This window comes from Mus caroli, unplaced genomic scaffold (genome assembly GCF_978045245.1).
Source record: "Mus caroli unplaced genomic scaffold, Mus_caroli_1 scaffold_19, whole genome shotgun sequence".
In the NCBI taxonomy this organism is placed as follows: domain Eukaryota; kingdom Metazoa; phylum Chordata; class Mammalia; order Rodentia; family Muridae; genus Mus; species Mus caroli.
In genome coordinates this window covers 9976971-10001648 of record NW_028227274.1, presented here as the reverse complement: position 1 = coordinate 10001648, position 24678 = coordinate 9976971, and the positions used below count along the sequence as shown (strand labels likewise).

The following is a 24678-nucleotide window of genomic DNA, read 5'->3' as shown; positions in this document are numbered from 1 at the left end:
TCTGGGGCTCTCCATTTGAAACAGTGAAGCTCTGGAAATGGGTTGATATGTTTGTGTTAAAGGTGTGCACATGAAGAATGGGTTCCTGTTGCTAGTTAAAGCAGTCTTTGTTATACAGAAATACTGGGCCTGGTGCCACGCTACTTGCCATGAGGTTCTGTGCTTTCTACTTTCATACATGATCAACTTTATACCCATGAGGTAAAAAGCACTTGTTAGAAAACAAAATTCAGTTCCCTGCAATATAAAACAGAGGACTGTCACCCTTGAGTTGCTCTTTGTCTTCTGCTTGCTGTTGCTGCTTTTTTCTAATCCTCTGTAGTATGTATATGATGCACGCTCCTTCCAGTATCTTCCCTTGCTGTTTTATAAGCATCTTTTTGCTCCAGTATTGGCTCATACATTCCTCTTACCTGGTATGACAGCTGCTGTGATGTCACACTGTCTTCTCCTCCCTGTCTTACTTGTCAGCTTATTCAGCCCTTCGCTGACACCGTTCTCTACTGTGAGAACGGACTGACGCCTGATGGCCACTGTCCTCATTCTGACTTCTGTTACTGTACCTGCAACAATTTACTGAGCACATTTGTTTGCCTCACAGTGTACTTCTGCTGGACCGTGGGCAGCTGCCAGGGCTCACTGTTCGGGACTCTCTTCTGCCTGCTTTGCATATGGTTCCTAGGAAGGGAGAGGCAAATTGAGCAGTGTCAGAGATGGTAGGTGAGTCACAATTAGAATTGAAAAATGGCCACTAGACTCAGCAGAATAGAGCTACTCAGAGCTTTTTAACTGATAGCCCAGACAGAGGAGGCGCTAGGGAGGGGTGAGGGCAGGGAAGAGGAAGGAGGGGGAACAGAAAGATGACAAAGAGAAGGGACACAGGGAGTTGCCAGGGAGGACAAGTGTCTGCAGTGCCATCTGGTCTGTGTCTCTGGGGTGGGATGAGCATGGTGGTCCCTTGTGCATATTTTTAAAATGACCAAAACACATGAACGTGGGACCTCAGCTTATGCGTGTGCCACACTGAGATCTAACTGGGAGAAAGTCGGTCTCTGCTTGGGGAAAGCTCTTACCTGTCTCTTGTTTGCTGTTTACCGTGCATCTTTTTAGTTTAAAAACAAACCATGAACAAAAGCTTTTTAAGTAGGAAAGTCCCTTTCTGTCATTTGTGTCTTTTAAATTTCAAACACAGAGTATCTTGTGGATAACAGTGTTTCAGAAAAAAGCCTGAGGACTGTTTGATGGCTTTTTTACTTTTGACATCTAAATTACATAGTACAACTGCATTTCAAATCCTAAGACAAAGCTGTTTAAACTCTTAAAATTTGTGATAGTCTACACAGAAACCAATCGCAGGCTCCATACACAGCTCCATACGCTGCAGCATGGAACTCATGAGCCTCTTCTGGCTGATGTGTTCCCAGCTCTGACTCAGGCTTGTTCCAGAAACCCCTGTTAGAAGTGTTTTCACTTCTAGCGTTTACCACCACAGCCTCCAGGACAAAGGTGACATTAGATACAATCACCTTGCTGCGCACAAATTAAAGCTTGCTAGTGATTTCTGGAATCTTCTATGTAGTTGTTGAACCACAGTTGACCTCAAGGAGCTAAAACCATGGTATGTTAGTTTGGGTTTTCATTGCTCTCAAGAGACATCATGACCAAAGCAACTTTTATAAAGGACAATATTTAATTGGGGCTGGCTTACAGGTTCAGAGGTTCAGTCCATTATCATCATGGCAGGAAGCATGGCAGCATCCAGGCAGGCATGGCACTAGAGAAGGAGCCAAGAGTTCTAGATCTCGATCTGAAGGCAACCAGGAGGAGACCAACATCCTCAGGCAGCTAGGAGGAAGCTCTCTTTGCCCACCCACACAGTGACACATTTCCCTCAACAAGGCCACACTGCCCCCTGGACCAAGCATATTGAAATTAACACACATGGCAAGCCAAACAGTGTGTGTGGGAGGACTACTAGTATGTGTCTGTATTGTGGTACACGAGAGAACAAAGCTGTGGCCTTTCTACAAGTTGGGGCTCAAGGTGTCCTATATGGTGCAAGCAGCCATGGTACAACTGGCACTGGATCCCAGTTTCCTTCTGAATCAACATAATGGGATCGCAATAAGACTCCATGCATTGAGCTAAGTGCTAGCTAGCATGTAGTAGAGGAAAAAAAAAGCCTAAGCTACTTGCTGCTGGGCTACATGCGTAGCAGGTGGGAGTTCTGCACTAACATGCACCAAGCCAGTTATTCAAGCTGTGCAAGGCAAGTTTCTCAGAGCTGAGCACAAGAGGGTAGAGTCCCACAGGAGATCACAGACCGTCTTTGAATAGTGTTTGACCAGAAACAGAGGCTCCTATGAAAAGGCTTCTAGGGAATGACTGGCTACTGCTTTGGGCTGAAATAAGCTATTCAGAAAGAAGTGGTCAAGCTGGAGTTTGGGTCCCAGGTTCCTCCTTGCAAGCCAGGAGATTGTTAACATACTTACTTAGGTAATTCAGAGCCTTGTCTCACCTTTTGCAAAGTATCCTGAGGATGCTCGGAGACGATGTGGACCGTGAGAATCTCGGCAGATGCCGTGGATGGTACAGAAGTGAATCATCTTCTTGGTCCCCAGCAAGCAGAAGGCTCCATTCTGAGTTCCTAGGCAACTAGAAATGTCCTTAGAACAACTGCCTCACAACTGATGTATGGACATGGAAGTTGAGATGGATCATACAGGGCAGTGTTGTTACATGTATTCTTAAAATTGCCTTTACTTTTGTTACTGCAGGATTTGATATGACTTAAACATCTCATAAGTGCAAAACTGGAAATATTCCTTTATATACAAAGTTTTAAAATTGAACCTTTTTTGGGTATGCTAAAGTTAAGATGCCTTGAGAAGGAGAGAATAGAAATTTGGGGGTGGGAGACTACTGAATATGATTTCTTAAAGGACTCAGCAATCTTTGGCTCTCTCTAAGTATATATAATCAGTTTAACTGTAACTTTATATAAGTGTCCATCTGTCACATAAGTCCATGTGAGCTGCAATGGGAGCAGGTTCTCTGAAATCCCGAGGAGGTGTTTGCGGATGGATTAAGAAAGGACAAAGTAGGCTGCTTGAGTTTCACAGCCCGATGCGATGTGTGGAGGGAGATAGCCATTATTAGTGATGCCTTTGCACCCAAGTTCAGTACATTCATCATGAGCCTGCTCTGCCACAGGTTCCGAGTCCGAGGGGTCGCTGACTTGCCTGGAAGCTGTGACAGCACACTCCTTTGAAGAGAACGAAGTGCCTGTGAGCAGTGGAAAACACAGAATGTCTGAAGGAAAAGACTGTGGTGGGGGAGATGCGCTCTCCAATGGCATCAAAAAGCACAGGTATGGAGGCTCGGATAGTACTCAGCCATCATGGTCACACAGCTCGGGCTCGAAAGTGAATGCTTTCCTCTGCTTCCTCCCCAGTGCTGGGTGTTTATGTTTATGTTGGCAGGATTGAGGAACTCTTTCTTTGTCCGCTCGGAGGAAATGTCCCCTGTATGTTCAGAGGCAGAGCTAGAGCTTGGTTTTAGTCCCCAGGCTTTCAGGAAGTTGGGAGTGAGGCTCTCAGAGCCACCCATTGAAACTGATGCTCTGTTCCCAGCTCATCATCCATGTTTTATGACTCTGCCTCCCAATGCTATTTTGGTTCCTAGTCATTTGATCTTCTTGTTGGTTTTAAGAGCGAATAGTAATGTTGCCAGCCTGCTGTCACAAGCTAGTTAAATTTAAACAAAGGCTGTCACTAAGGTCCAGGATTTGCTGAACACATTCATTTTATATGTTCTAATGACATTAGTGTTTTATTTCTCCAGTGGGTTCATGCAAGAGATTGTCCCAAATGCTGCGATGTAACAGACACCGTGGCTCTCTGGTTTCTGAGCAAGTTCACAGAGTGGTAGAGTGTAATTTTATAAAATTACTACCAAGTGGGTCATCCTGTTGTCTTCACGGGGAGATGCTAGTGGCTAATTCCTCCAACAATATTCTGTGTGCTTTATAACTATAGATTGTATAACACCACGATTCTGACCACAGCTGCCTCAAGCATTGCTCAGTGCTGCTCTGATGTGTGCATTCCCTTGTTTAAAAAGTTTCTAAGTTTACATTTCTTTAAAAAAATGGATTTTTAAATACTGTAAAGTTCATGTGACAGTGACTTAGAAAGTGACTAGATTAAAGCAGCTTTCCTTTGTTGGTTCTTGCACTTTAATGGCTTCACTGCTACAGATGATGTGGCTAGTAGTGTCTTCTACAACTCTTCTCCATAGCCAGCAGCAGGAACTTTGTCACATAGGACTGACGTGTGTGTGTGTGTGTGTGTGTGTTCTCAGGACATGAGATACTTCCTAGCAAACCCCAGATGAATATCTGTAAGAGACACCGCCAGCTACTAAACACATGTTGTGTTCTCAGTGGCAAAACAAGCAAACTCTGCTAACATCAAAAACGATCTGAGTTCTTGAGATAGTTATTAAAAATACCCAAATAAGTACAGTGCCAGGGGCCAAGAAGCTGCTCTGGGCCGTGGCCTCTGGGACTCCCCTCTGGCCTTTAACCTTTCTGTATATGTGCTGTCACAAGATGGTTTCTGTATATGTGTTGTCACAAGATGGTAGCTATTTTGTGTTTAAAGTGATTATGCTGTGCTCATGTATTCTGATCTCTCAGTCAGACTCAGAAGGGTACAAATACGCAACTCGGAATTGTTAAGTTCAATTCAGGCCAAGTTGTATGGAGAGAAGACATAAGTAACTAGAGGCCTAGCCAGCAGAGTTACATTTGTAATTAAGGGTCATCCTATTAAAATGTAAGTACAATAACTTGTTCTTCTGTTACTCTGTTTCATCAGAAGTAGAGAAGTTCAAAAATCGTCAGAAATCTTACTAATTGCAGGCTTGGGAAAGGTAGCTTTGAAATGCCCATGGTTTGTAAGACTCGTCTATAGCCAGGGGATATGTGGGTATATATGGATTATAAATTGTTTTTCTTTCAAATAAGAAATGAGAAACTTTACTAATTATAAACCCATCTTAACTGATATACTGCTAATTTTATAAAAGTATTTCAACCATTTTTCTAATTTTTCATGAAACTCTTTGTCCAATAGAAAGATAATTTAACAATGGTTAAAAATCTCACTCCATTCATTTAGACAGTACCCATTTTTTTCTGATATAAAATATACCTTAGTTGACAGGTCAGTGCTCAGCCTCTACCATACTGCATGCAGCTACACTGACAAGGCTTTCCCACCGCCTGGGCCAGACTCCAAACGAGCAGCCCTTTGTACTTGCACCGAATTTCTTTTGAGCCCTGATCTTTTAACTTGTAGTACTTTCCCCCAAATACTTCTCCTTGGTGAACATATGGGGTTTAGCGTGTCAGTGAATATAATGTAAAAATACAAAGCAGGCAGTAAGTAGCTGCCAGACTCAGGGGAGGTTCTGAGAACGCCATTTCCTATATCAGTAGCCTCCACAATTAGAGGACACAAGTGATCCTTCCTAGCAGAGGGGGCGCTGCAGTGGCAGCCCGCTGCAGCAAGTGCTTAGAGACAAGACATTAAGGCAGTCACAACATCAGAAATCAGGCATGATTCTTGATTCATTAATTTTTAAACATTTTTTAATTGAGAGCCCAAAGCTCTCAATTAATTTACACACAAGAACTTGAGAAATAAAATTGTCATTATCCACAAATGACATATTTGTCTACATAGAAGACACTTAGTATCCATAGAAAAATTATGAAAGTTAGTAAAAAAATATTTGGCAAGGTTGTTGCATACAGAATTACATTTTTGTGAATTAGCAACAGAAACTGGAATTAAAACTAGAGGAAAAGAACTGCTTGGAGCAACTACTAGAAGTCACAAGCTTATCAATTTTGGTGACCCCCCCCCCAAATTCACCCACACAGTAAGAAAAAGATATGGATAATTTTGAAAATGAATACTCATTATCATAAAGGTCCTCTTGCCAGATTGATCCATAGATATAATGCAATTTTAGTTCAAGTTACATTCTTTTTCCTTGGAAGCTGTGAAGTGGGTTCTGAAGTGTATAGTGAAGCACAGAGGGTTTTCAAGAGTCAAAACCAGGAACTAGATCGCATGAAAGGATGCTGTTTTCTCTACTGAATGTCAAGGTCTGTGGCAAAACACTTAGTTCAGACTTTTCTAGGAGATTGATTGACTTGTAGAAAGTCATCATATGGAGGAAAACTGGTCTTTTAATAAAGCTAGCATGGCAGATCAGTGAGGGAAAGAAAAACTGGAGAGTGGTGGTGGCGGTGGTATGGAATAATTAGTAATCGTCTACTTTGGGAAGGGTAAGACTGAACTCTGTCATAGCAGGTCCCTCCCTAGCTCCAGGCTCACTAGCTCCAGGTTTAAGCTACTGTATATGGAAGGTACTTTCCAAAGTTGAAATAATTGTTTCATGTTAGGTATTCTAGAGATCATTTAAATATACAGAAGTCATATGCAGGTTTCTGTGCACATAGGACACAATCTTATGTAGCTGACATCAGGAACTGCAGATTTTCATATCAGGACCTGGGGCTTTAGAACTAATGCTGCACGGATTCCAAGGCATAACTGCATATAATTATCAATTCAAGACGAACTAAACACCTAAATGTGAAACTTAAAATATCTTCATAATTTTGAGGTGGAGAAAGATTTCTCACAGTAGAAATGGCGGATTGTTTATTTCATCTGATGTTAATTAACACAAGCTCACTTACCTGATAATTTGGGTGAAGCTCTGTCTTAAACATGGATTGCAAGAGTTTGTTATACTGACATACATGACGGTAGACATACATGACGGTAGCTTCCCTGCTCTTCATGACTATGTATGATGTGAATTCATGGGAAGCTGAAGGGAGAGGAACGATGTAACAATTATCTTCTGTACTGCAAATGTAATTCCAGAGATTCATAGACGAGTTGAAGGAAATAAGTTAACTATAATCTATATCAGTATATTCCGGAAAGTATAAATGTATTGAGGAAATGTGAAGTATTTCGTACATATTCTGTCATCACTGGAGCTGTAGGCCCGCTCTTTGGGGGCTTTCTGGGTTCTATTATCTACCACCCTTCCAACCCTTATTCCATCCCAGTCCCTCCCAACCCAACACTAGGTAGGAGAGAAAGATGGCTAGAGGGGATGGGGGCATAGACCTCTTTAGATTACTTCCTGCTGATTGAGAGGATTGAGTTCCTTGAAGCAAAGTCCAGTCTCCATCTTCAGGACATTTCCAACCAGCAGTTCAGCAGAACAGCAGTCCCACAGTAGTGAGTGCAGCGGCAGGGGGAGCAGCAGTGAAGACATGCCTAGACTTCAGCAGGTGGCAGAAGTCATGCCCTTCCTAGAGAAGGAGACAATTGTAGTGACTGTGGACAATCTGAAGTAGCCCATATCTCACACCTTGGATTTAAAAAACCCAGCATATTCATATAATATAACTGGGTTTTTAAAGAAACCAAAATTCCCACTACACTGGAGCCATCAGAGAAAGAGCAAGAACTTTGTCCAGAATTCGATAGGTTTATAGAAGGGTCTAGGGACAACAGGGAGCCTGTGTTCTCTCTTTGTCTTAAAGGTAGATGTTTGGGGTGAAAGGAGAGAGCAGCAGGAGAGAGCTTCAAGCAGTCTAGGCATGGGGCGTCCTCTGACCAGCTGAACACCCCATAGAGTACTAAGAAACAGCTTGCCGTAGCAATTCTGTGGGGTGGTCCTGCGAGAGGTGTGGAGGTTGGGCGAGGGTTCCACTGTGCTGGAATGTAGGCTGAATATTGCTGGTCAGTAAAATGCAGTGTCTGCCCTGGGAAGCCAGTGCACACTGGGCACCTGGAACAGATGAGCAGCTTAGATGGCAGGAGCTGAAGCAGTGACCTCAATCTCAGCAGTCCGCTCAGGTTACAGGACATTCATCTTCTGCAAAATTACGGTCCCGGTCCTCCCCTCAAAGAAGAGCGCCAGCTTGACAGATGGGACTAGTCATGAGGGACTAGTCAAGAGATTTTAAGACTTCATCTAAGAACAACAAGCTGGCAGGCCATGGAGTCACTTTGAGTATGTTAGGAAGAAACAGAAGGCAGGTTGGGCTGCTTATTGATAGGAATTTCTGTAGGAAAACTGTTACCTCATACCACGTAGAGCTCCTCCATTCCTATCCTAGGCTGGAAAGAGGTAGTGAAGAAGCTGATCTTTGGAAGCAGGGCTGAACCCAGGAACACGCAGGCCTACCCATGCTCCTGAGATGCCCTCTTGTAGGCTGGAGGTGCTTTAGATAGATAGATAGATAGATAGATAGATAGATAGATAGATAGATAGATAGATAGATAGATAGTTGGTTAGTTAGTTGGTTTGTTAGTTACTTAGTACAACCACAGGGTCTGTCCCAGCTTGGGCACTGTGTAAGGAAGCTGTGGTGAAGATGAACTTTCATGTAAATCTGAGGGCTTATCCTAGCCTGCTGGACAGACAGATGCTCACTGTGGGTGAATGAACAGTTTTCTAGGACATCCATAATCTGCAGCTCTGCTAGAATGAACTACACAACATCAGTTAAGACATCACGGGTTACGATAGATGCCTGCAGCTTAGTGCTAGTGCCAGGTGGGTACTGTAAACCTTCAACCCCATCAGAGGCTGGAGGATCTCTGTGAGTTGGAGGCCTGAGTGGTCTACATAGCGAGTTCCAGGACTTGGGGTTGGGGAGGCTCTGTCTCAAAACCAAAACCATAAATAAATAAACCAAAAAAAAAGAAAAAAAAGGAAAGAAAGAGAAAACATTGAGTGCTTTGTGCACATTAGGACTATTCTAATATTCTTTATGTTGTTTACATTTTAGCCTAAGTGCAGTGTGTGTTCTTCATCTTCATCCCAGACTCTTTCCCCTACTAAGTCACAAAACCATTTATTGTCATAAATGAGTAATAGTTTCTTATCTTCAAATTTTTAATTATTATTCAAATTTTCCTGCTTGTCTCAAACGTCTTAGTAATTAGATCTGAAATGTCACTTAGTGCTAAGGACCCAGAAGTCTCACATGCTCTTTGTCAGAAGTGACTAGGAGAATTACTAGGCTTTCTGTTCCTCTCTTCTTACCTTTTCCTCCCCTTTATCTGTTCCGAAGAATATTCCACAATGCAGATATGGCTGCTCACAGGCCTGGGGCCCCTGAATATCCTTCAAACCACTCCAGTTACAGTAGCTTGACCAGGTTTAGGGTTGATATTAATAATTATTAGTAGTATTAGTACGATTTGATATGGTATACTTCATAGACATACATACTATGGAGACCATAGTATGTGTACCTCCTGCTACATTCCTGGTTTGGGCATTGTGAGCTAGCTGTTTTATGGGACTGTTTCTGTTAGTGTTTTCCCTAATGGTTTTAGTACCATTGTTGGTCATTATCTTCAAGCATCTTTAGAAGCTATAACACAGCGCTATTTCAAACCTGTCATTCCTCCCACACTTACTAGCTGGATTCTAGAAAGAGCTGCTGGCCTGGGGAGATGGCTCAGTCAAAAAAATTCTTGCCTTGCAAGCATGATAAGGACTTGAGTTCAGATTCCCAGCATGCACTTAAAAATGGTATGCATCTGTCATCCCAGTATTGAGGACATGGAAAGAGGAGGAAGATTGTTGGAGCTCTCTGACCAGATTCAGTGACCAGATTCTCTGACTCAAAACATAGAGAGTGATTGAGCGAACTCGCGAACTCTCCCTCTCTCTCTCTCTCCTTTCTCCATACAAGCTTCTAAGTACCTCTTTACAAAATGATGAATATGACTTCACTTGAAGAGTGATGTGTGGATACAGAGACGAGAGTTGGGTAAATACTTACTGCTTCCCCCTCTTTGTCCACTCGATAGGATTCCATCTTGTTTGTGATGCTCTGTGTGTGTTTGTGTGTTTATATGTTCAGGTGCTCGTGTGCATGTAGGTCAGCACATGTCATTCTGCAGTTACCTTCAGTCTTTTGTTTATACAGTCTCTCACTGCCTCAAAACTTCTCTACATAGGCCGAGTTAGCTAACCAATAAGGTCCAGGGATCTCTTCCTCCCGTCTTGCATGCCCAGCTTTTTATATGGGCTCTAGAGACTTGAACTAAGAACCTCATGCCTGCAAAGCGAGCCCTTTGCCAGGCTGAGCCATCTCCTCTGTCCCCACTCTCTTGTGGGTGTAATATGTATTCAGTTCACATGTGTTGTCTTTGAGAGTCACCTTGCTTTCTGGTATTGCAGGCTTATATTATTTAGCTTCTGCTCTAGACATAGAGACAGCTGTCTCTAAGGAGCCCAGTTGCATTTGACTGGGAAATGCTGTTTAGAAGCCTCTGAGTGCTGCCTGTGGTCTATTTTTAGTTCATTACACTGAGAGTTGACTAGCCTACTTTTGTTTTGCCTGTAGATAAAAGATACATTGTAACTTGGCCTTTTCTCTTTCACTTAAGAATATATAGTAACCCCAGTTTTGTTTTTTGTTTTTTTTTTTTTGGTATCTTGTATTTGTTGTTTTGCTTGTTTCCTAGTTTGTAACTGGATTATTCCTGAGCAACTAAACAGATGTATGTGTGCACGTTTAGTTTACAGATGACTCCATTTAAATTTGTGATATATTAAGTGTGGCCTGAAGTTTAGAAGCATAACAGAGTGTGTAAATAAACTCAACATTTTATCCATTCTTCTGAAAGAATGCTGACATTTACCAAGTTTTATTATCATTAAGAAAACTGCCTTTCTCCTGTGAAAAGCTGTTTTTCAGGCTTCTTTTCTTTTTGTATAGTATGGCTCTGTGTATACCTACAATTCCTACAACTCACTATGTAGACCAGGCTAGACCAGAACTCACGGAAATCGACTAACCTCTGCCTCCCATGTGCTGAAATTAAAGTTGTATACAATCATACCTGGCTTTTTTAAGCTTTTCAAAAAGACAAATAATTCTTAGAATTTCTATTTTTACCTCATAGTGGGAAATAGGTTTACTGGAATGATTTAAATAGTGATGCCTTTAAATTTAAGATGACTTGAATTTCATCAATATAAGTCTTTTTGGGAAAAAAAAAAAGAGATGTATCAGCAAATTATAATAGTGTAGTTACTAAGAGCTTTGGGGGTTTGAATCCTACCCGGTGCCACTTTCCTGACCACAGGCTAAGGTATAATTTCATTGAAATTCAACTTTCTCTATAAAATAGGAGTAAGGTAGATCTTCCTGGCTGGTGATGCCTAAATTAGGTGATCTGCATAAGTCATCTGGGGAGGTTTGACTCACAGATACAGAGGACTTACACAGGAGGGAGAGTAGATGCATGCCTACTTTTCCTGTCTGTCTGTCTGTCTGTCTGTCTGTCTGTCTGTCTGTCTGTGGCAGAGTCGTACACTGTAAGTAGCCCCTGCTAGCCCGGAATTCACTATGTAACCCAGGCTTGTCTTAGCCTCGCAGCAACCTTCCTGCCTCATCCTCTAAAGTGCCGGGGTTGCAGTTGGGAGCTCCCAAGCCTTTCTTTTAGCTTCAGTGAAAGGGCTTCGAACATATTTGAGAAGTTGGGTTTGTCCTTTGAAAGTGGCATTTGGAAAAGAGAAGCTAGCTGAACGCATTGATCCTATGAGAAAACTATTTTCTTCTGGTGAGTGTAAAACAAGAACTCTATTTTTAAAGTACACCGTCCTTTCTTTCCATGTCATTTCATAGTGTGGTAAATGAAGTTGGGGGCTGCTGCTGCTTCTTCAGATAAGAGCTTTTGGCTGGGCTCTGCCAAGCCAGCGTTCCCTGTCAGTAGTGTAAACAAGAGGTGCTGAGAGCCTTTAGGCTCTGCCCCTCCTCCTTCCATCCCTTGACGCTGCCTCTCCCTGGGCAGAGGTCTCATTACTTTCTCCTTCTGATCCAGAGACCTTCTTAGTCTCTTAGGGAAACATCCAGTTTCTATTTCAAGTTTGTTTCATGAAACAGTTTTAGTTCTTACGGTATCAAAGAAGTCCTCAAGTGCATATCAAAGTACACAGTTGTTACATTTTAATTAATCTTAAAATTAGTACACAGAGTGGCAGCGTTCATTGACATTTTCACACATACACACCATTGTGCTGGGTTGTTTTTTTTCCTTATTCCTTCTGCATCTGCACTTGCCGGCCCTCTCTCTGGCTTTGCTTACTGTTTTGTCTATTTACTTGAGGTCCTCCTGCACCCGCTCCACCCACACGCATTAGCACATGGCTTTGAACATCAGGAGATCCCTTTTGGTGTAACATGGTCTTCTAGTGGCCTGCCTTAATCGATAGTCTCTGTACATTTTGTGTTAAGTCATAGGTTGGGTTCCTAAGGACTGCTGACCCATGGGATTTGGTCTCTAGGATTACATTCAAGTGTTCTTTGGAATTGTGCCAATCCAGATATTGCCTCCAGGAGAGATCTGCCTCAGGGGACCTACCTAGAGTTCTGAAGTTTGTTTTCTTTGCTTGTTAGCTCAGGAAGGATTTTTTTTTTTGTCAAAAAAAAAAATGTTACAGATAAAAAGAAGGGATTTGCAAGGTTAGTAAAATATAGAAGCCATTGTTATAAAATCCTCAAAAGTCATTTAACTATTTGTTACTTTGTTTCTCTGTTCCTGTGAGATCTTTGGTGAGGGGCAGTCATTTGCTAAACTACTCCTTTCAAAACACTGTGTCTATAGGATCCATGCTTGTCTTAAGTCCGCATTTGAAATTCCTAGTGAACTGTTTCACCACAGCAGTTACTCCAAGGCACACGTGTGAGTGTGGCAGTGCCTCCTCACAGTACTGTAGCACACTTCTCTACAAGGAAGCAGCCAGTGCTGCCCTCTAGGACAAATGTGGATATGGAAAGTAGGCAGAGCTGAGAGTGCGCTGTTCCCATGTGCAGTGCAGCACTGTGTAAGCAGGTGATGTGCTTTGTGTAGGGCAGGGTGTACCCAGCTCTGAAAAGACCTAAGGTGTGCAGTGCAGTAGCTTCCTGGGGCCAAAGCACCACATGGAGAACACAGCCATGCAGGGCCAGTTACATTTCTCAGCAGAGTAGGTGTCAGTGCAGGAGCAGGGGTCCTGAAGACCATGGGTTCCTTACAGCATCATTTTAGTTTTGTGCTTTGGTGTTTCAAGTTTTCTAATGTTGTCTAGAGTGGGTCCCTGGCTTAATGTGCTACTTCCACCCTGTAGGTAAGATAGCTCCTGACTTTGGCAGGCATTGTCCCATCTAGGTCTCACCTGTTTCTATTCCAAGCTCAGCCGAATAATGTACAGGTCACAGCAGATCGGGTGGGGGCCTGTCTCTGCTTGGGTTTGAAGATGTGGTTGGTCTGTCTCGCCCCACACTGTGGATCCAGGGCTCTTCATGGTATGTGTACAATAGTGATGGCTAATGCTTACACTGAAATGTAAAGTGTCTCTGAAATACCTGTAGTGTTACTTTTTGATTCTCAAAGGCCTGAGGCAGAGGCCAGGGAGCAGGATGTCCTCCTCTGCCTCCACCTGCACACACACCATAGACACAAACACAAGGTGACTGTAAACTGCTAGGCTTTTTTAATAGCTACCGAGAATAGCGGAGATGTGTAAGAGAAAGAAGCATCCTATTCCGAAACTCAGCTTTGGATTCTGTTTCCTGCTTCTGTGTAATGATTTCCCCCAAACGGTCGCTAAGCCCGCAGAAGGGGAAGGAACACGGTTCTAGAGTTGCTTCTCTTAGCAAGAGTGAGACAGGAGCACGCCCTCCAGATAGCCTCAGAGAGCGTTCCTGAGAGCCAGGGCTGCCAGCCTTCCACTGAAGCAGAGCTCTGCAAAATATGCATGGTTAATGGTTAAAATCATGGCATTTTAATGGAAATAGTTGTTGTTCAGTAACAATACACTTTTCTTAGTACTAGTGAAAGTCAAGACTTTGAGCTGTTCTCCTCTGTAGTATAATCACATAACTGCCTCAGCAGAAGCAGACTCTCAGAAGGCCACTTGTTTACAGCCCTGTCACCTCTCAGAAGCAGAAGCAAGCTCTAAGTAAGAGGTGGTGGTCGGACAGGTAAATGAAGACAACTGGTGTTCCTGCCATAGGTGCTGTGCTTGGCAAGCAGGGGGGGGCCAGATCCTCAATGTCCTAGAAGCAGCCCCTCTGATGAGAAGCAGTCAAAGCATCGCACACCGTTAAGGAAGTTAGAACAGGATGTTGGACTCATTCGAAAGCCAAACGCAAAGGAGTCGTTATGCTCATCCTAGAAAGGAAGGTGGATTAGAGTTAGACTGACATTTCAGAGCCACGGACCGCAGGGTCACAATTGCAGAGCAGTGCTTCTGCCTGCTTTCTCTCTGCTTCCCTGTTAACTTGCTGTTAAATAATTCCTGCTTATCTCAAATGGAGATCTGCACTCTTTGTCTTCAGTGTTCTAGGAAGACAGAGTCTATGAGAAATCACCATATCCCAGAGCTGTGTTCGGGGATCAACTGTTTATTCCTGCTGAGCACTCAGACCTCCATTGCGAAAGCAAGCTCTCTGGGTCACGCCACAGCTCTCAGTGCCGCAGCCAGCTTCCCCTGGAGCACACCAGGTTCTTAGCATAGATCTCCAGGTACTCAAGAAAAGCTGCTTCACCTTTGACAGCAGCAAAATGACAAGTAATAACACAGCCGCAACTCGTCTGGGCACAGCAGGGCTTCGTGTGGAAGGGCTGTACCCGAGCAGCCATGCTGCAGCCCTGCTGCAGGCTTTGGGAAGCTGGGATCTGTGCACATCCCCACCTACTCTGACCTCAAGCTTCTTCCTAACTCATGCTCTCTTCAGTTTGCTCCTCACTTTAGTGGATCAAATCTCTAGTGCTCAGTGTGTGAAAGCTTAGATGGTAGACATGGGTAAGCAAAGAGAGCAACACTTTCCCGGCCTCCTAAGGCATCCTCCCTACATGTGCTCATGTCTGAAGGGAACCGACCGTAAGTAATCCTGTACCCAAACTACTATTCCCCACAGAATCAGCACACTAGCTCAGATGGACACGCCCATCTGTCATTCAGACCTGAAGGTGGGGCAGACTTACGCCCTCTCTCATTAGTGCATTATGTGATGAACTCACGGATGAGGGAAGTAACTCATTGTAATGGATTCTAAGTTTTAGAAGGATACTATAGAAATAGATGCGTACGATTTTATATGTGATTTAAATGTATTAAAATCAATAAAGTGGCCCTAGCTCATTCGCCTCAGAAGACAGGTTTGGTAAGTGACAGACTTTACACATATCATTTATAAGACCCAAAGTGGGGGGCTGGAGAAGCAGCTCAGGGATTAAGAGCATGTACTGTTGTGTTCTTCCAGAGACGTTGGTGGCCAGCACCCACGCTGGGCAGCTCACCATTAGTCAGGCTGCACGGGATCCAGCATTACCTCCTGGCCTCTAAAAGCAGCTACACATCTCCCTCTCCCTCCCCCTCCCCCTCCCCCTCCCCTCCCCCTCTCCCTTTCTCCCTCTCTCTCTCTCATACACACACACACACACACATTTTAGAAATTGAAAATAACCTCACATTATCAAAATACACAGTAAAATCAAATATTAGGTCGTTACATGAAAGAAAGTATTACCTTAAAAGAGTAAATCGGCTCTTTGAAAATTTTAAGCTGCTTAACTGTAAAAAGTTACATAATGTAGTGACTTAGGTGTTTATCTGAGATGTGAGGCTAATTTTAGTTTACAACATTTTAGATCAGGTTAGATTCCCAGCTGCTGGGCTAACCGTTGACCTTTATGTCTGACTCAGCCATAAGTTCCTTGGCTGGTGTGTACTAGTGTTCAGAGAACATTAGGAGACACAGAAATGTGTGCTTCCTACACGTGAGTTCAGACCCGGAACTAGCTAGATGGTGCATGACAGTATCAGTCATGTGGAAAGGAGAATATAGTAATGATATTTAAAAGACTGCCCTGAGACCTGCTCTGTTAAGACAAGGAGAGGTACTTTCAGGGAATTGAGTAGGCAAAATTTGAATACTTTAATTGAGATTATTTGAATAAACTTAGAAGATATTTTATATGTAAGATGCTTTTAAGTACCTTAAGTTTCCACATTATAGCAAAAATTTAATTGACACTACATAGATTAATGATTAACAATATTTTAAAGACTAGGGTTAAACCATGAGCTTTGGAGAGCAAATATTCCCATGGTTATATGAGGGAATTGTTTTCATAAATGTTAGTCAAGTTGCATCTTCCTTACCTGTCAACTTTGAGGAGGTTGATTTTACTCTTGATTTAAATATTGAGATGATGGAGTAAGTAGATCAGTGGAGTACATACGTAGCATGGCCACAGCCCTAGCTCCCATCCTCGGTACTGTAATAAATGAATGAAGGCATTTATGGCGGGGCTGGAGAGAGGGCTCAGCTGTGTAGCACTCAGTGCTCCTGCAGAGGTTCTAAGTTCTTTTCCTGACACCCATGTCAGCTGTCATAGCTGCCCGTAACTCAGCTCCAAGGATCCAGTACCCACTTCTAGATTGAGTAAGCATTTGCACAGAAATATATTAATTTTAAATATTATTAATATTTTGTTGATATAACCTAGTATATGTTCAAGACCAATCGTGGCAGAATTTAATTAGTATTTGTTGTTGCATAGATGAATTTCTTTTCTGCCTTTTTTCAAAGTTTCTTCCATATCTAAAGTTTTTTTCTTTTTTCTTTTCATGTATTTATTCACTTTACTTCTCACTATCTGAGAAGGGGAACCTGGTATCACTCTATCCTGGCACATCAAGTCTCTGTAGGACTAGGTACATCCTCTTCCACTGAGGCCAGACAACGCAGCCCAGTTAGGAGAACAGATTTCAGGGACAGCCCCCACTCCAGTTTTGGGGGACCCACATGAAGACCAAGCTGCACATCTTGGTGTGGGAGGGATAGGTCCAGCCTATGCTTGCTCTTTGGTTGGTGGTTCAGTCTCTGGGAGTCCCAGAGGGTCCAGGTTAGTTTATTCTGTTGGTCTTCCTGTGGAGACTCTGTCCTCTTTGGTCCCTCAATCCTTCCCCTGACTCTTCCACAAAACTCCCAAGCTCCATCTAATGTTTGGCTGTGGGTGGGTCTCTGCACCTGTTTCCATTGCCTTTCAGAGGACAATTATACTAGGAAACTGTCTGCGAGCATAGCAGAGTATCATTAATAGTGGCAGGGATTGATTCTTGTTCATGGGATGGGTCTCAATTTCAGCCAGTCATTGGTTGGTCATTCCCTCTGTCTCTGCTCCATCTTTGTCCCCGAACATCTTATACGTTTTGAGTCAAAGGTTTTGTGGGTGGGTTGTTGTTTATCCCTCCACTGGCGGTCCTGCCTGGGGACAGGAGGTGACCATTTCCAGCTCCATATCCCCCACTGCTGGAGTCTCAGCTAGAGTCACTCCCTCCACTGACTCCCTGGAGGCCCCCACCCCTGTCCCAGGTCTCCGGCTCATCTGAAGATGCACCGCCTGCTTCCCCCGCCCCCCAACATCAATTTCTGTTCTTTTTCCCCTGCTTTTCCTACTCCTGATCCTATCCACACTGTCCTGTTTCCCGCCCTACCCTCTCTTTCACCCAGTCCTCTCCCTCCATCTACCTCTGGTATCTGCTTTTCCTACTCCTGATCCTATCCACACTGTCCTGTTTCCCGCCCTATCCTCTCTTTCACCCAGTCCTCTCCCTCCATCTACCTCTGGTATCTGCTTTTCCTACTCCTGATCCTATCTACACTGTCCTGATTCCCGCCCTATCCTCTCTTTCACCCAGTCCTCTCCCTCCATCTACCTCTGGTATCTGCTTTTCCTACTCCTGATCCTATCCACACTGTCCTGTTTCCCGCCCTATCCTCTCTTTCACCCAGTCCTCTCCCTCCATCTACCTCTGGTATCTTTCTTATTGCCCCTTCTGAGAAAGATTGAAGTATTCTCCTTTGGGCCCTTCTTGTTATTTGCATTCTTTGAGTCTATGGATTGTAGTGTGGGTATCTTGTATTTCGTGGCCAATTTCCACTTATAAGTGAGTGCATGCCATGCATGTTGTTTTGGGTCTGGGTTACCTCACTCAGGATGATAGAAAGTTTTTAATAAATATCCCATGAGGGCCTGAAGAGATGGTTCAGTGGGTAAGAGTACTGGCAGCTTTCCCAGAGGACCCAGGTTCAATTTCAGTACCTGCAAGGTGACTCACACCAGTTCCAGAGGATCCAGTGCCTCTCTAGCCTCTGAGTGCAGTGCATGCACCCAGCACACATGCAGGCCAAACACTTACACACATGAGAGAAGGACATCCCAGGAAGGGGGATGCCTGCCTAGCAAAGGTGTCTGCTTTGGCGGCTTTACTCTTTATTTTTGTTCATAGTGTTTGAGTGTAGATAAAGAGTGCATGGCTCCTGTATTGAGGTCACATGACAGCCCCAAGTATATATTTTTACTTTCTACCTCGTTTGAGGCAGGGTCTCTTGTTTGTTGCTGCCTGGCCTACCTCAGCCTGTGAACTTCAAATGATTCTCCATTTCTGCTCTCATATTGCCACAGGAACATTGGGGTTGCTGTTTACTGCCTCGGGGTTTACAGGACCCATGCTTGCTCGCCAGTTCTCTCACCCCTGAGCAATCTCTCCAGCTTCACCAAAGTGGTTTGGGAAGGTGGGGTCTTTGGACCTCCTGGGCTTGTTTCGAGCATCCACAGCTTTTATAGCTCTACAAAGACATTGGCCTTTGCACACACTTACCCATGTGTGTTGAAGAGTTTCTGAAGACTGTATAATGTGTGAGGCCCTAGTATGTAGTACAGAAACCTTTCTGAGGTCTAGTTGTCTTGTTAATCTCTGTGTTAAAGACTTTGCCAGAGAAAGATGCTGTTCTCTGGTTTTTGTTTTTGTTTTTGTTTTTTTACTGCTCTAAATAGTACTGATTTTATGCTTATAAAATCATTAACTTGCTAAATGAAAAAGGCATACATTTTAATTTTTTGATTTGTTAACTATATAGCCTACAGCAAAAGAAAGTCAATTCCCTGGAGCCACAGTAACTTGTAAGATTTAAATTGATCGTGGACCAAAAAGGCCACAAACCCCAGTGGATATGTAGAGATTATCATGAAGGGTCTAGTTTTGCTTTGCATGTCCAGTGAAACTCAGATTTAAAACCTGTACTTTGATCACATTCACCTCTCTCTCCTTCCAGCCCCTCCTCCACACTCACCCGACCCTGTGTCGTTATGGTTTGTAACCTGTAGGTTCAGGATGGGCTGCCAGTGTACTGCTGAGTGTGTGACAGTCGCTGGTGTGTGTTTGACATACCAGAGGCCACGCCCTTAGAAAAAACTACCTTTCCCTCTCTCTCATTACTAATAGTTCTTCAGCTATGGATCTATGGATGGGACATCTTGCCCACCTTCTCTTTCCACTCTGAGGTTTTGCCTGGCTTGAGCATGTATGTGCTGTGACAACTATTGTGAAGTCATGTGTGTAGTTGCCCTGTGTTTGGAAAACTGCCTCTGGCTCTTAAGATCTTCCTGCCCCCTATTCTAGGATCGTCTGAGATTGAGTGTGTCTGTCTGTGTGTAGTGAGTTCCTGTGTGTATGTCTGTGATTTCTCACAACCTTGTCCACAACCTTGACCAGTTGTGGGCCTTCATATTTACTGCCACATAATACAAACAGCAGCTTGTCTGATAAGGTTTCAGGGAACTCTTACACAATTGGTACCCTTTGCCATATTACATCGAGTAGCTAGCCTTTCAGATGTCAGCCTCTTGCCTTGCTTAGCCTCCAAACTGTGAACCAAAGGTCGTTATTACTTGTTTAGTCTTGTGTTCTTAGCAACATAAAACAGACTACCAAACCATTGTAAAACAAAAATAATAAAGGGTGTATGTTGGAGATTTGGGGCAAATGCACATTCACATATACCTGACATGCCAATCAAGATGTAGAACACGCCCTCACTGCTCAACATTCCACAACTGCCTTTCACTCAGTCCCTGGCTTAGAGTTCTATTGCTGTGAAGAGACTCCAGGATCATGGCAGCTTTTATAAAGGAAAACATTTAACTGAGGGCTGGCTTATTCAGAGGTTTAGTCCATTGTCGTCATGGCAGGAAGCATGGCAGCATGCAAGCAGTCATGATGCTAGAGAAGGAGCTGAGAGTTCTACATCTGGGTCCAAAGGCAGCAGGAAGAGAGTAAAACACTAAGCCTGGCTGAAGCATCTGAGACAAACTTCACCCCAAGTAACACACTTTCTCAGACAAAAGACCCACCTACTCCAACATGGCCACACCTCCTGTGGGCCTATGGGAGCCATTTTCATTCAGACCTCCACACCTTCCATAGACAACTGCTATTCTTTTTTTCTGTTGCTAAAGATTGCTATCTAATGGGATTACAAATGGAATCATAGTGCATGCTGTAAATTTTGTTTTGATCACCTGCTATGGTGTTTTAAGAGGCATCTCCATCCATCTGATTATCAGCATCTGTCCGTTATACTGGTGAGTGATGTGCCATGTTTGGAACGTGCCTGTTGCTTCTTTGATGGTGGAGTTAGATTGTTTCCAGTTTGAAGTTGGAAATAAGGTTACTGTGTAATTGTTCTTACAGGCATCCTTTTATGGTGTGGTTTTTGTTCTCGACACTTTCAGGGATAGATTTATCAGGTCATAGGAGACATGTACATTTGGCTGCTTCCCACAGGTATGTCGTGTTCCTCCTGTGGGCGTGCACGCTGCCCTCACCCTCACCTCTATCTGGTGTTCACGCCTGTGCGTCAGTGCCTCTCTGGTTTTGGTAGCCTTTCTTCAGAAACAATAACTACTTGTCCAGTGTTTATGCTACATGGCTTGTTCTGTGAAGTTTTTTTTGTGGGTTTATTTATTTTAAATTGTGTCTGTATATTTGTATCATCGAGTCTATATATTGTGACTCCTAATCTAGGCACTAATATAACTAATATAACTGTTTTACTTTGTAACCTGACCTTTGGTCTCCTTAATAATAGACACAAGTTCTTAAGCTTCTTAAAGCACACATTATAAGTTTTAATGAGCCCACTTTAAGTTTTCTCTTTAATTATTCTTTCATGGGTCCTTCTCAGGCACTCAAATACACGTAGAACCTGCCCTTGAGTTCTTCCTCATCACCGACAGCATTTTCTCCAGTTAAATTCACCAGTGTCTCTTGATGAAAATGGAAAGGGCCTCAGGAATCCTGCACTGTGGCACAGAGCTCCTCACAGTACACAGATATGGGTTTCTGTTCTTACTGACGACAGAAGAAATGCATGTTGTAAATGTCCTGTGCTCTGGTTTGCTTATCCTAGAGCCCTACCTGATAGAAATCCTGGCTTCGTAAAGTTTATCTTTATCTTCACATCATGCACCTACGTATCCTGCAATCCTGATGGCAACGGAAGGTTCATCAGAACTTAAAACTGGAGGGAGGGAAAGTTTAATGTAACCGAGAGTCATTGTATTGCCAAAAGTAAAACAACTGGGGTGGGAAGGAGAGGAAGGGAGGAGAGTGTTGGGCACTTGTGGAGCCCAGGCATGAAAGCGTGACACCAGTTTTTCTGTCACTCCCCACTAATGGTGATGTGTGTGTGCTTGTGTGTTGTATATATGTTGGTGTGGTGAGCGATGCATGTGTGGGGTGTTTTCCTCTATTGTTTTCCATCCGATCTTTTGGGATATGATCTGTCACTGACCCTGGAACTCATCAGCTTGGCTGGGGCTGGCTGGCCAATGAGCTCTCAGGATTTACCTGTCTCTGTTTCCTTTTCTCCACCAAAGCTGAGGTTACAGATATGTGTGGCCAGCTAGGCATCTCAGCCCTGCTGCTTGTATGGTAAGTGCTTTGCTGACTGAACCATCACCTAAGCCCCTCCATCATACTTTTTGCGAGACAATCTCTCTCTCTCTCTAAACCTGTTCCAGCTAAACTGGCTAGCCAGAGAGTACCTGAGACCTGCCCATCTCCACCTTCCCGCCTTCTGCTGCCTCCAGCACTGGAGTTGGCTATATGTCACTGCAACCAGCTTTAACAAGAGTAAGGAGGACATGAACTTGAGTCCCCATGTTTACGCTGCAAGCATTTTGACAAACAAGTCACCTGTCTAACCCTCTTTGTGTACTTGCCTGCTGGAGCTGTTATCCTTTCAGATGAAGAGAATGGGGTGCATTCTGTATGATCCCTTTTGTCTTAGCCAGGATAAAGAGAAAATAGAGCAAGAATTTCCAGCTGTGGTTTTGGGTACTTTTCAAGGAACATTTACCTAATGATCAGCTTAGAAAACTTACCCAAATATCATTTCCCTTTTAGCATTCTTTTTAAAGAATACATTTGTGAACTTTATCCCAAAATGAGCCATTTTTACATTGTTTTTGATGTATAAATGAATTAAGACTTTATTGATATTTTAATTTATTCTATACTATCATTTTTAAAATTTCCATTTTATAAATTTATATTTATAAATTCATCTCTAATGACTTTCTAATTTGGAAGCCTGATTCAGTCAGGTCAGTAGGAAACAGAAATTAAAGATACAAGCAGTGTTTCATTTAAGTTTTATTTAAATTGGGATATGAGAGAGAAAGGAAGAATTTCAACAGTGGAGAAAGCATAAGTGCCAGTTGTTGACAAGTGTGTACATTAGTACACAGCACATGATGAGCGCCCTGGCCCACATGCTTACCCTAGGTTCCGGCCCAGGTGTATTGGCATCTCATTTCTCTTGTTAGTTCATACAGAATGGTTAATAACATGAAGTAATCACTTGTTCAAAGGAAGCAAGAAGTTTGTTGAAGAAGCTGGTTTTCAGAGTCCTCTTCAAGACAGGGCCAGGGCAAATGTGTTCTTAAGTGCACATACCGTATTTCCCCAGTTTCTCTCATGGATCCATTTTTAACTTACACGCAGTAGGTCCGTGCATTTTGAAACACTGAGTACCTGTTGTATGCCAAAGCCTTGGTAGCATAGGCAGCAGAGGAAACCTGCTGTCCAACCCCCAGGAGGACCACAGTGCAGTGCTTGGCAGGGCTGTGTAAAGGTGAAGTACAGAGTTGTGAGAAATGAGTGGAGTGTGGGGCCAGCTGACCTCATTGTTCTGAGGTAGGGCACCAGACCTACTTCTAAAATCCCGCTGCTGACAGTGTGGCTAAGCTCAACACCATTTCTGCAGCTACAGAAGAGGAGCTTGGATGGAGGGCAGTGCTGCACATCTGCCAGAGATGTTCTTGGAGAGCAGAAGTAACCTGAGGTCTAGACAAGAATTAGTTTTATGTGATAATGGCCATGGAACGCTTAAAGCACATTCAAGTTAAGTGTGACATCTACAAGTGTGTTCCATGCAATCATGTCAATTAAATGAATAACACTACTTGGATAAAACTGGCCTGGAATTTTGGCTCCAGTTATATGGTGAAGAACTCCAGTGTATTAGTTATTTATCTGTTGCTATGATAAAGCACCATGCCCAAGACAACCTAAAAAAAGGAAGCACTTAATTGGGCTTATAGTTCCAGAGGGTTAGAGTCCATAATGGCAGAATGAAGGCATGGTAGCAAGAACATCTGAGAGCCCACATGTCCAGCTGCAAACAGGAGGAGTCAGAGAGCACACTGGAAATGGCATGGTCCTCTGAAAACCTTGAAGCTTACCCCAGTGACTCACCTGCTCTATATATTTGTACAGTTTCACCAACTAGGACCAAGCATTCAAATACATGAGTCTTTGAGTTCTGTTCTTATCCACCTCACTATAGCCAGCAGATTATTGAATGACAGGAAGGAGAGAGACTTCAAGTACTACCTCCTTGCATTATGGACCCCTAACCATAGTCTTGGTTTAAGGAATTTTTGACATCCTCGGGCCCCAGCCAGTAGTTATCAAGGAGGGTTGTACTGTTGTTTATACATCTTCTGGGCTGTGCTGACTGGAGACCCTAGGTGAGACCCACTGACCAGAATATCTGTCTTTGTTGTACGAAGCTCTCTCAGTGGCCATGGCAGCATGGGACCCATGTGCTCAGTCATAAAAAGTAACATCAAAGAGAGCTTTGATTTGACTGGAGATTATTCAGCAAATAACTACTTTGCTACATTATCATCCAAAACTGAAATTGTTAAGTTGTCCACCCAGTTCAATACCCCAGGCTACAAAATGAGATGATTTTCATGAAGTAATGCCATTAGTGTCTGCTTTATGTTGACAGGTCTTTTACACATATGGCCCTGGGAAAATGCTTTATGTCTCTAACCAAGTGTTGTACTTAAGCATGTATTTGACCACGTTTTTATTACTGTGTGTGTGCACGTGCACACGCATGCATGTGTGCATGGATGAATGTGTGCTGTAGTATGTGTGTGGAGGTCAGAGGGTAATATGAATCTGTTCTCTCCTCTTACCATAGGAGTCCCTAGAGGATCCAGTTTAGGTTGACAGGCTTATTAGCAAGTATCTTTACCTGTCCAGTCATCTCATCAGCCCTTGTGACCACACATATTTAAAAGATCATTTGACAATTCATGACATTTGTGCCTGTATTATTATAGCAAGCATTTGATTGACAGTCCCTACCCTTACTTATGTTGTCTTAGAATTTCTGTTGTTGGGATAAACACATTA

The 24678-nt window shown here is 43.3% G+C and overlaps 1 protein-coding gene across 5 annotated transcripts in view; it reads left to right on the top strand.

Annotated features, from left to right (window-relative positions):
• Osbpl1a (oxysterol binding protein like 1A) overlaps positions 1 to 24678 on the top strand; it is a 195539-nt gene that overhangs the window by 130108 nt on the left and 40753 nt on the right. For all 5 annotated transcript variants that reach the window (XM_021150443.3, XM_085833702.1, XM_021150449.3 and 2 more), the window contains one exon: positions 3214 to 3370. In XM_021150443.3, the coding sequence (XP_021006102.1) occupies positions 3214 to 3370 (157 nt within the window). The remainder of the gene's footprint in view (positions 1 to 3213; positions 3371 to 24678) is intronic.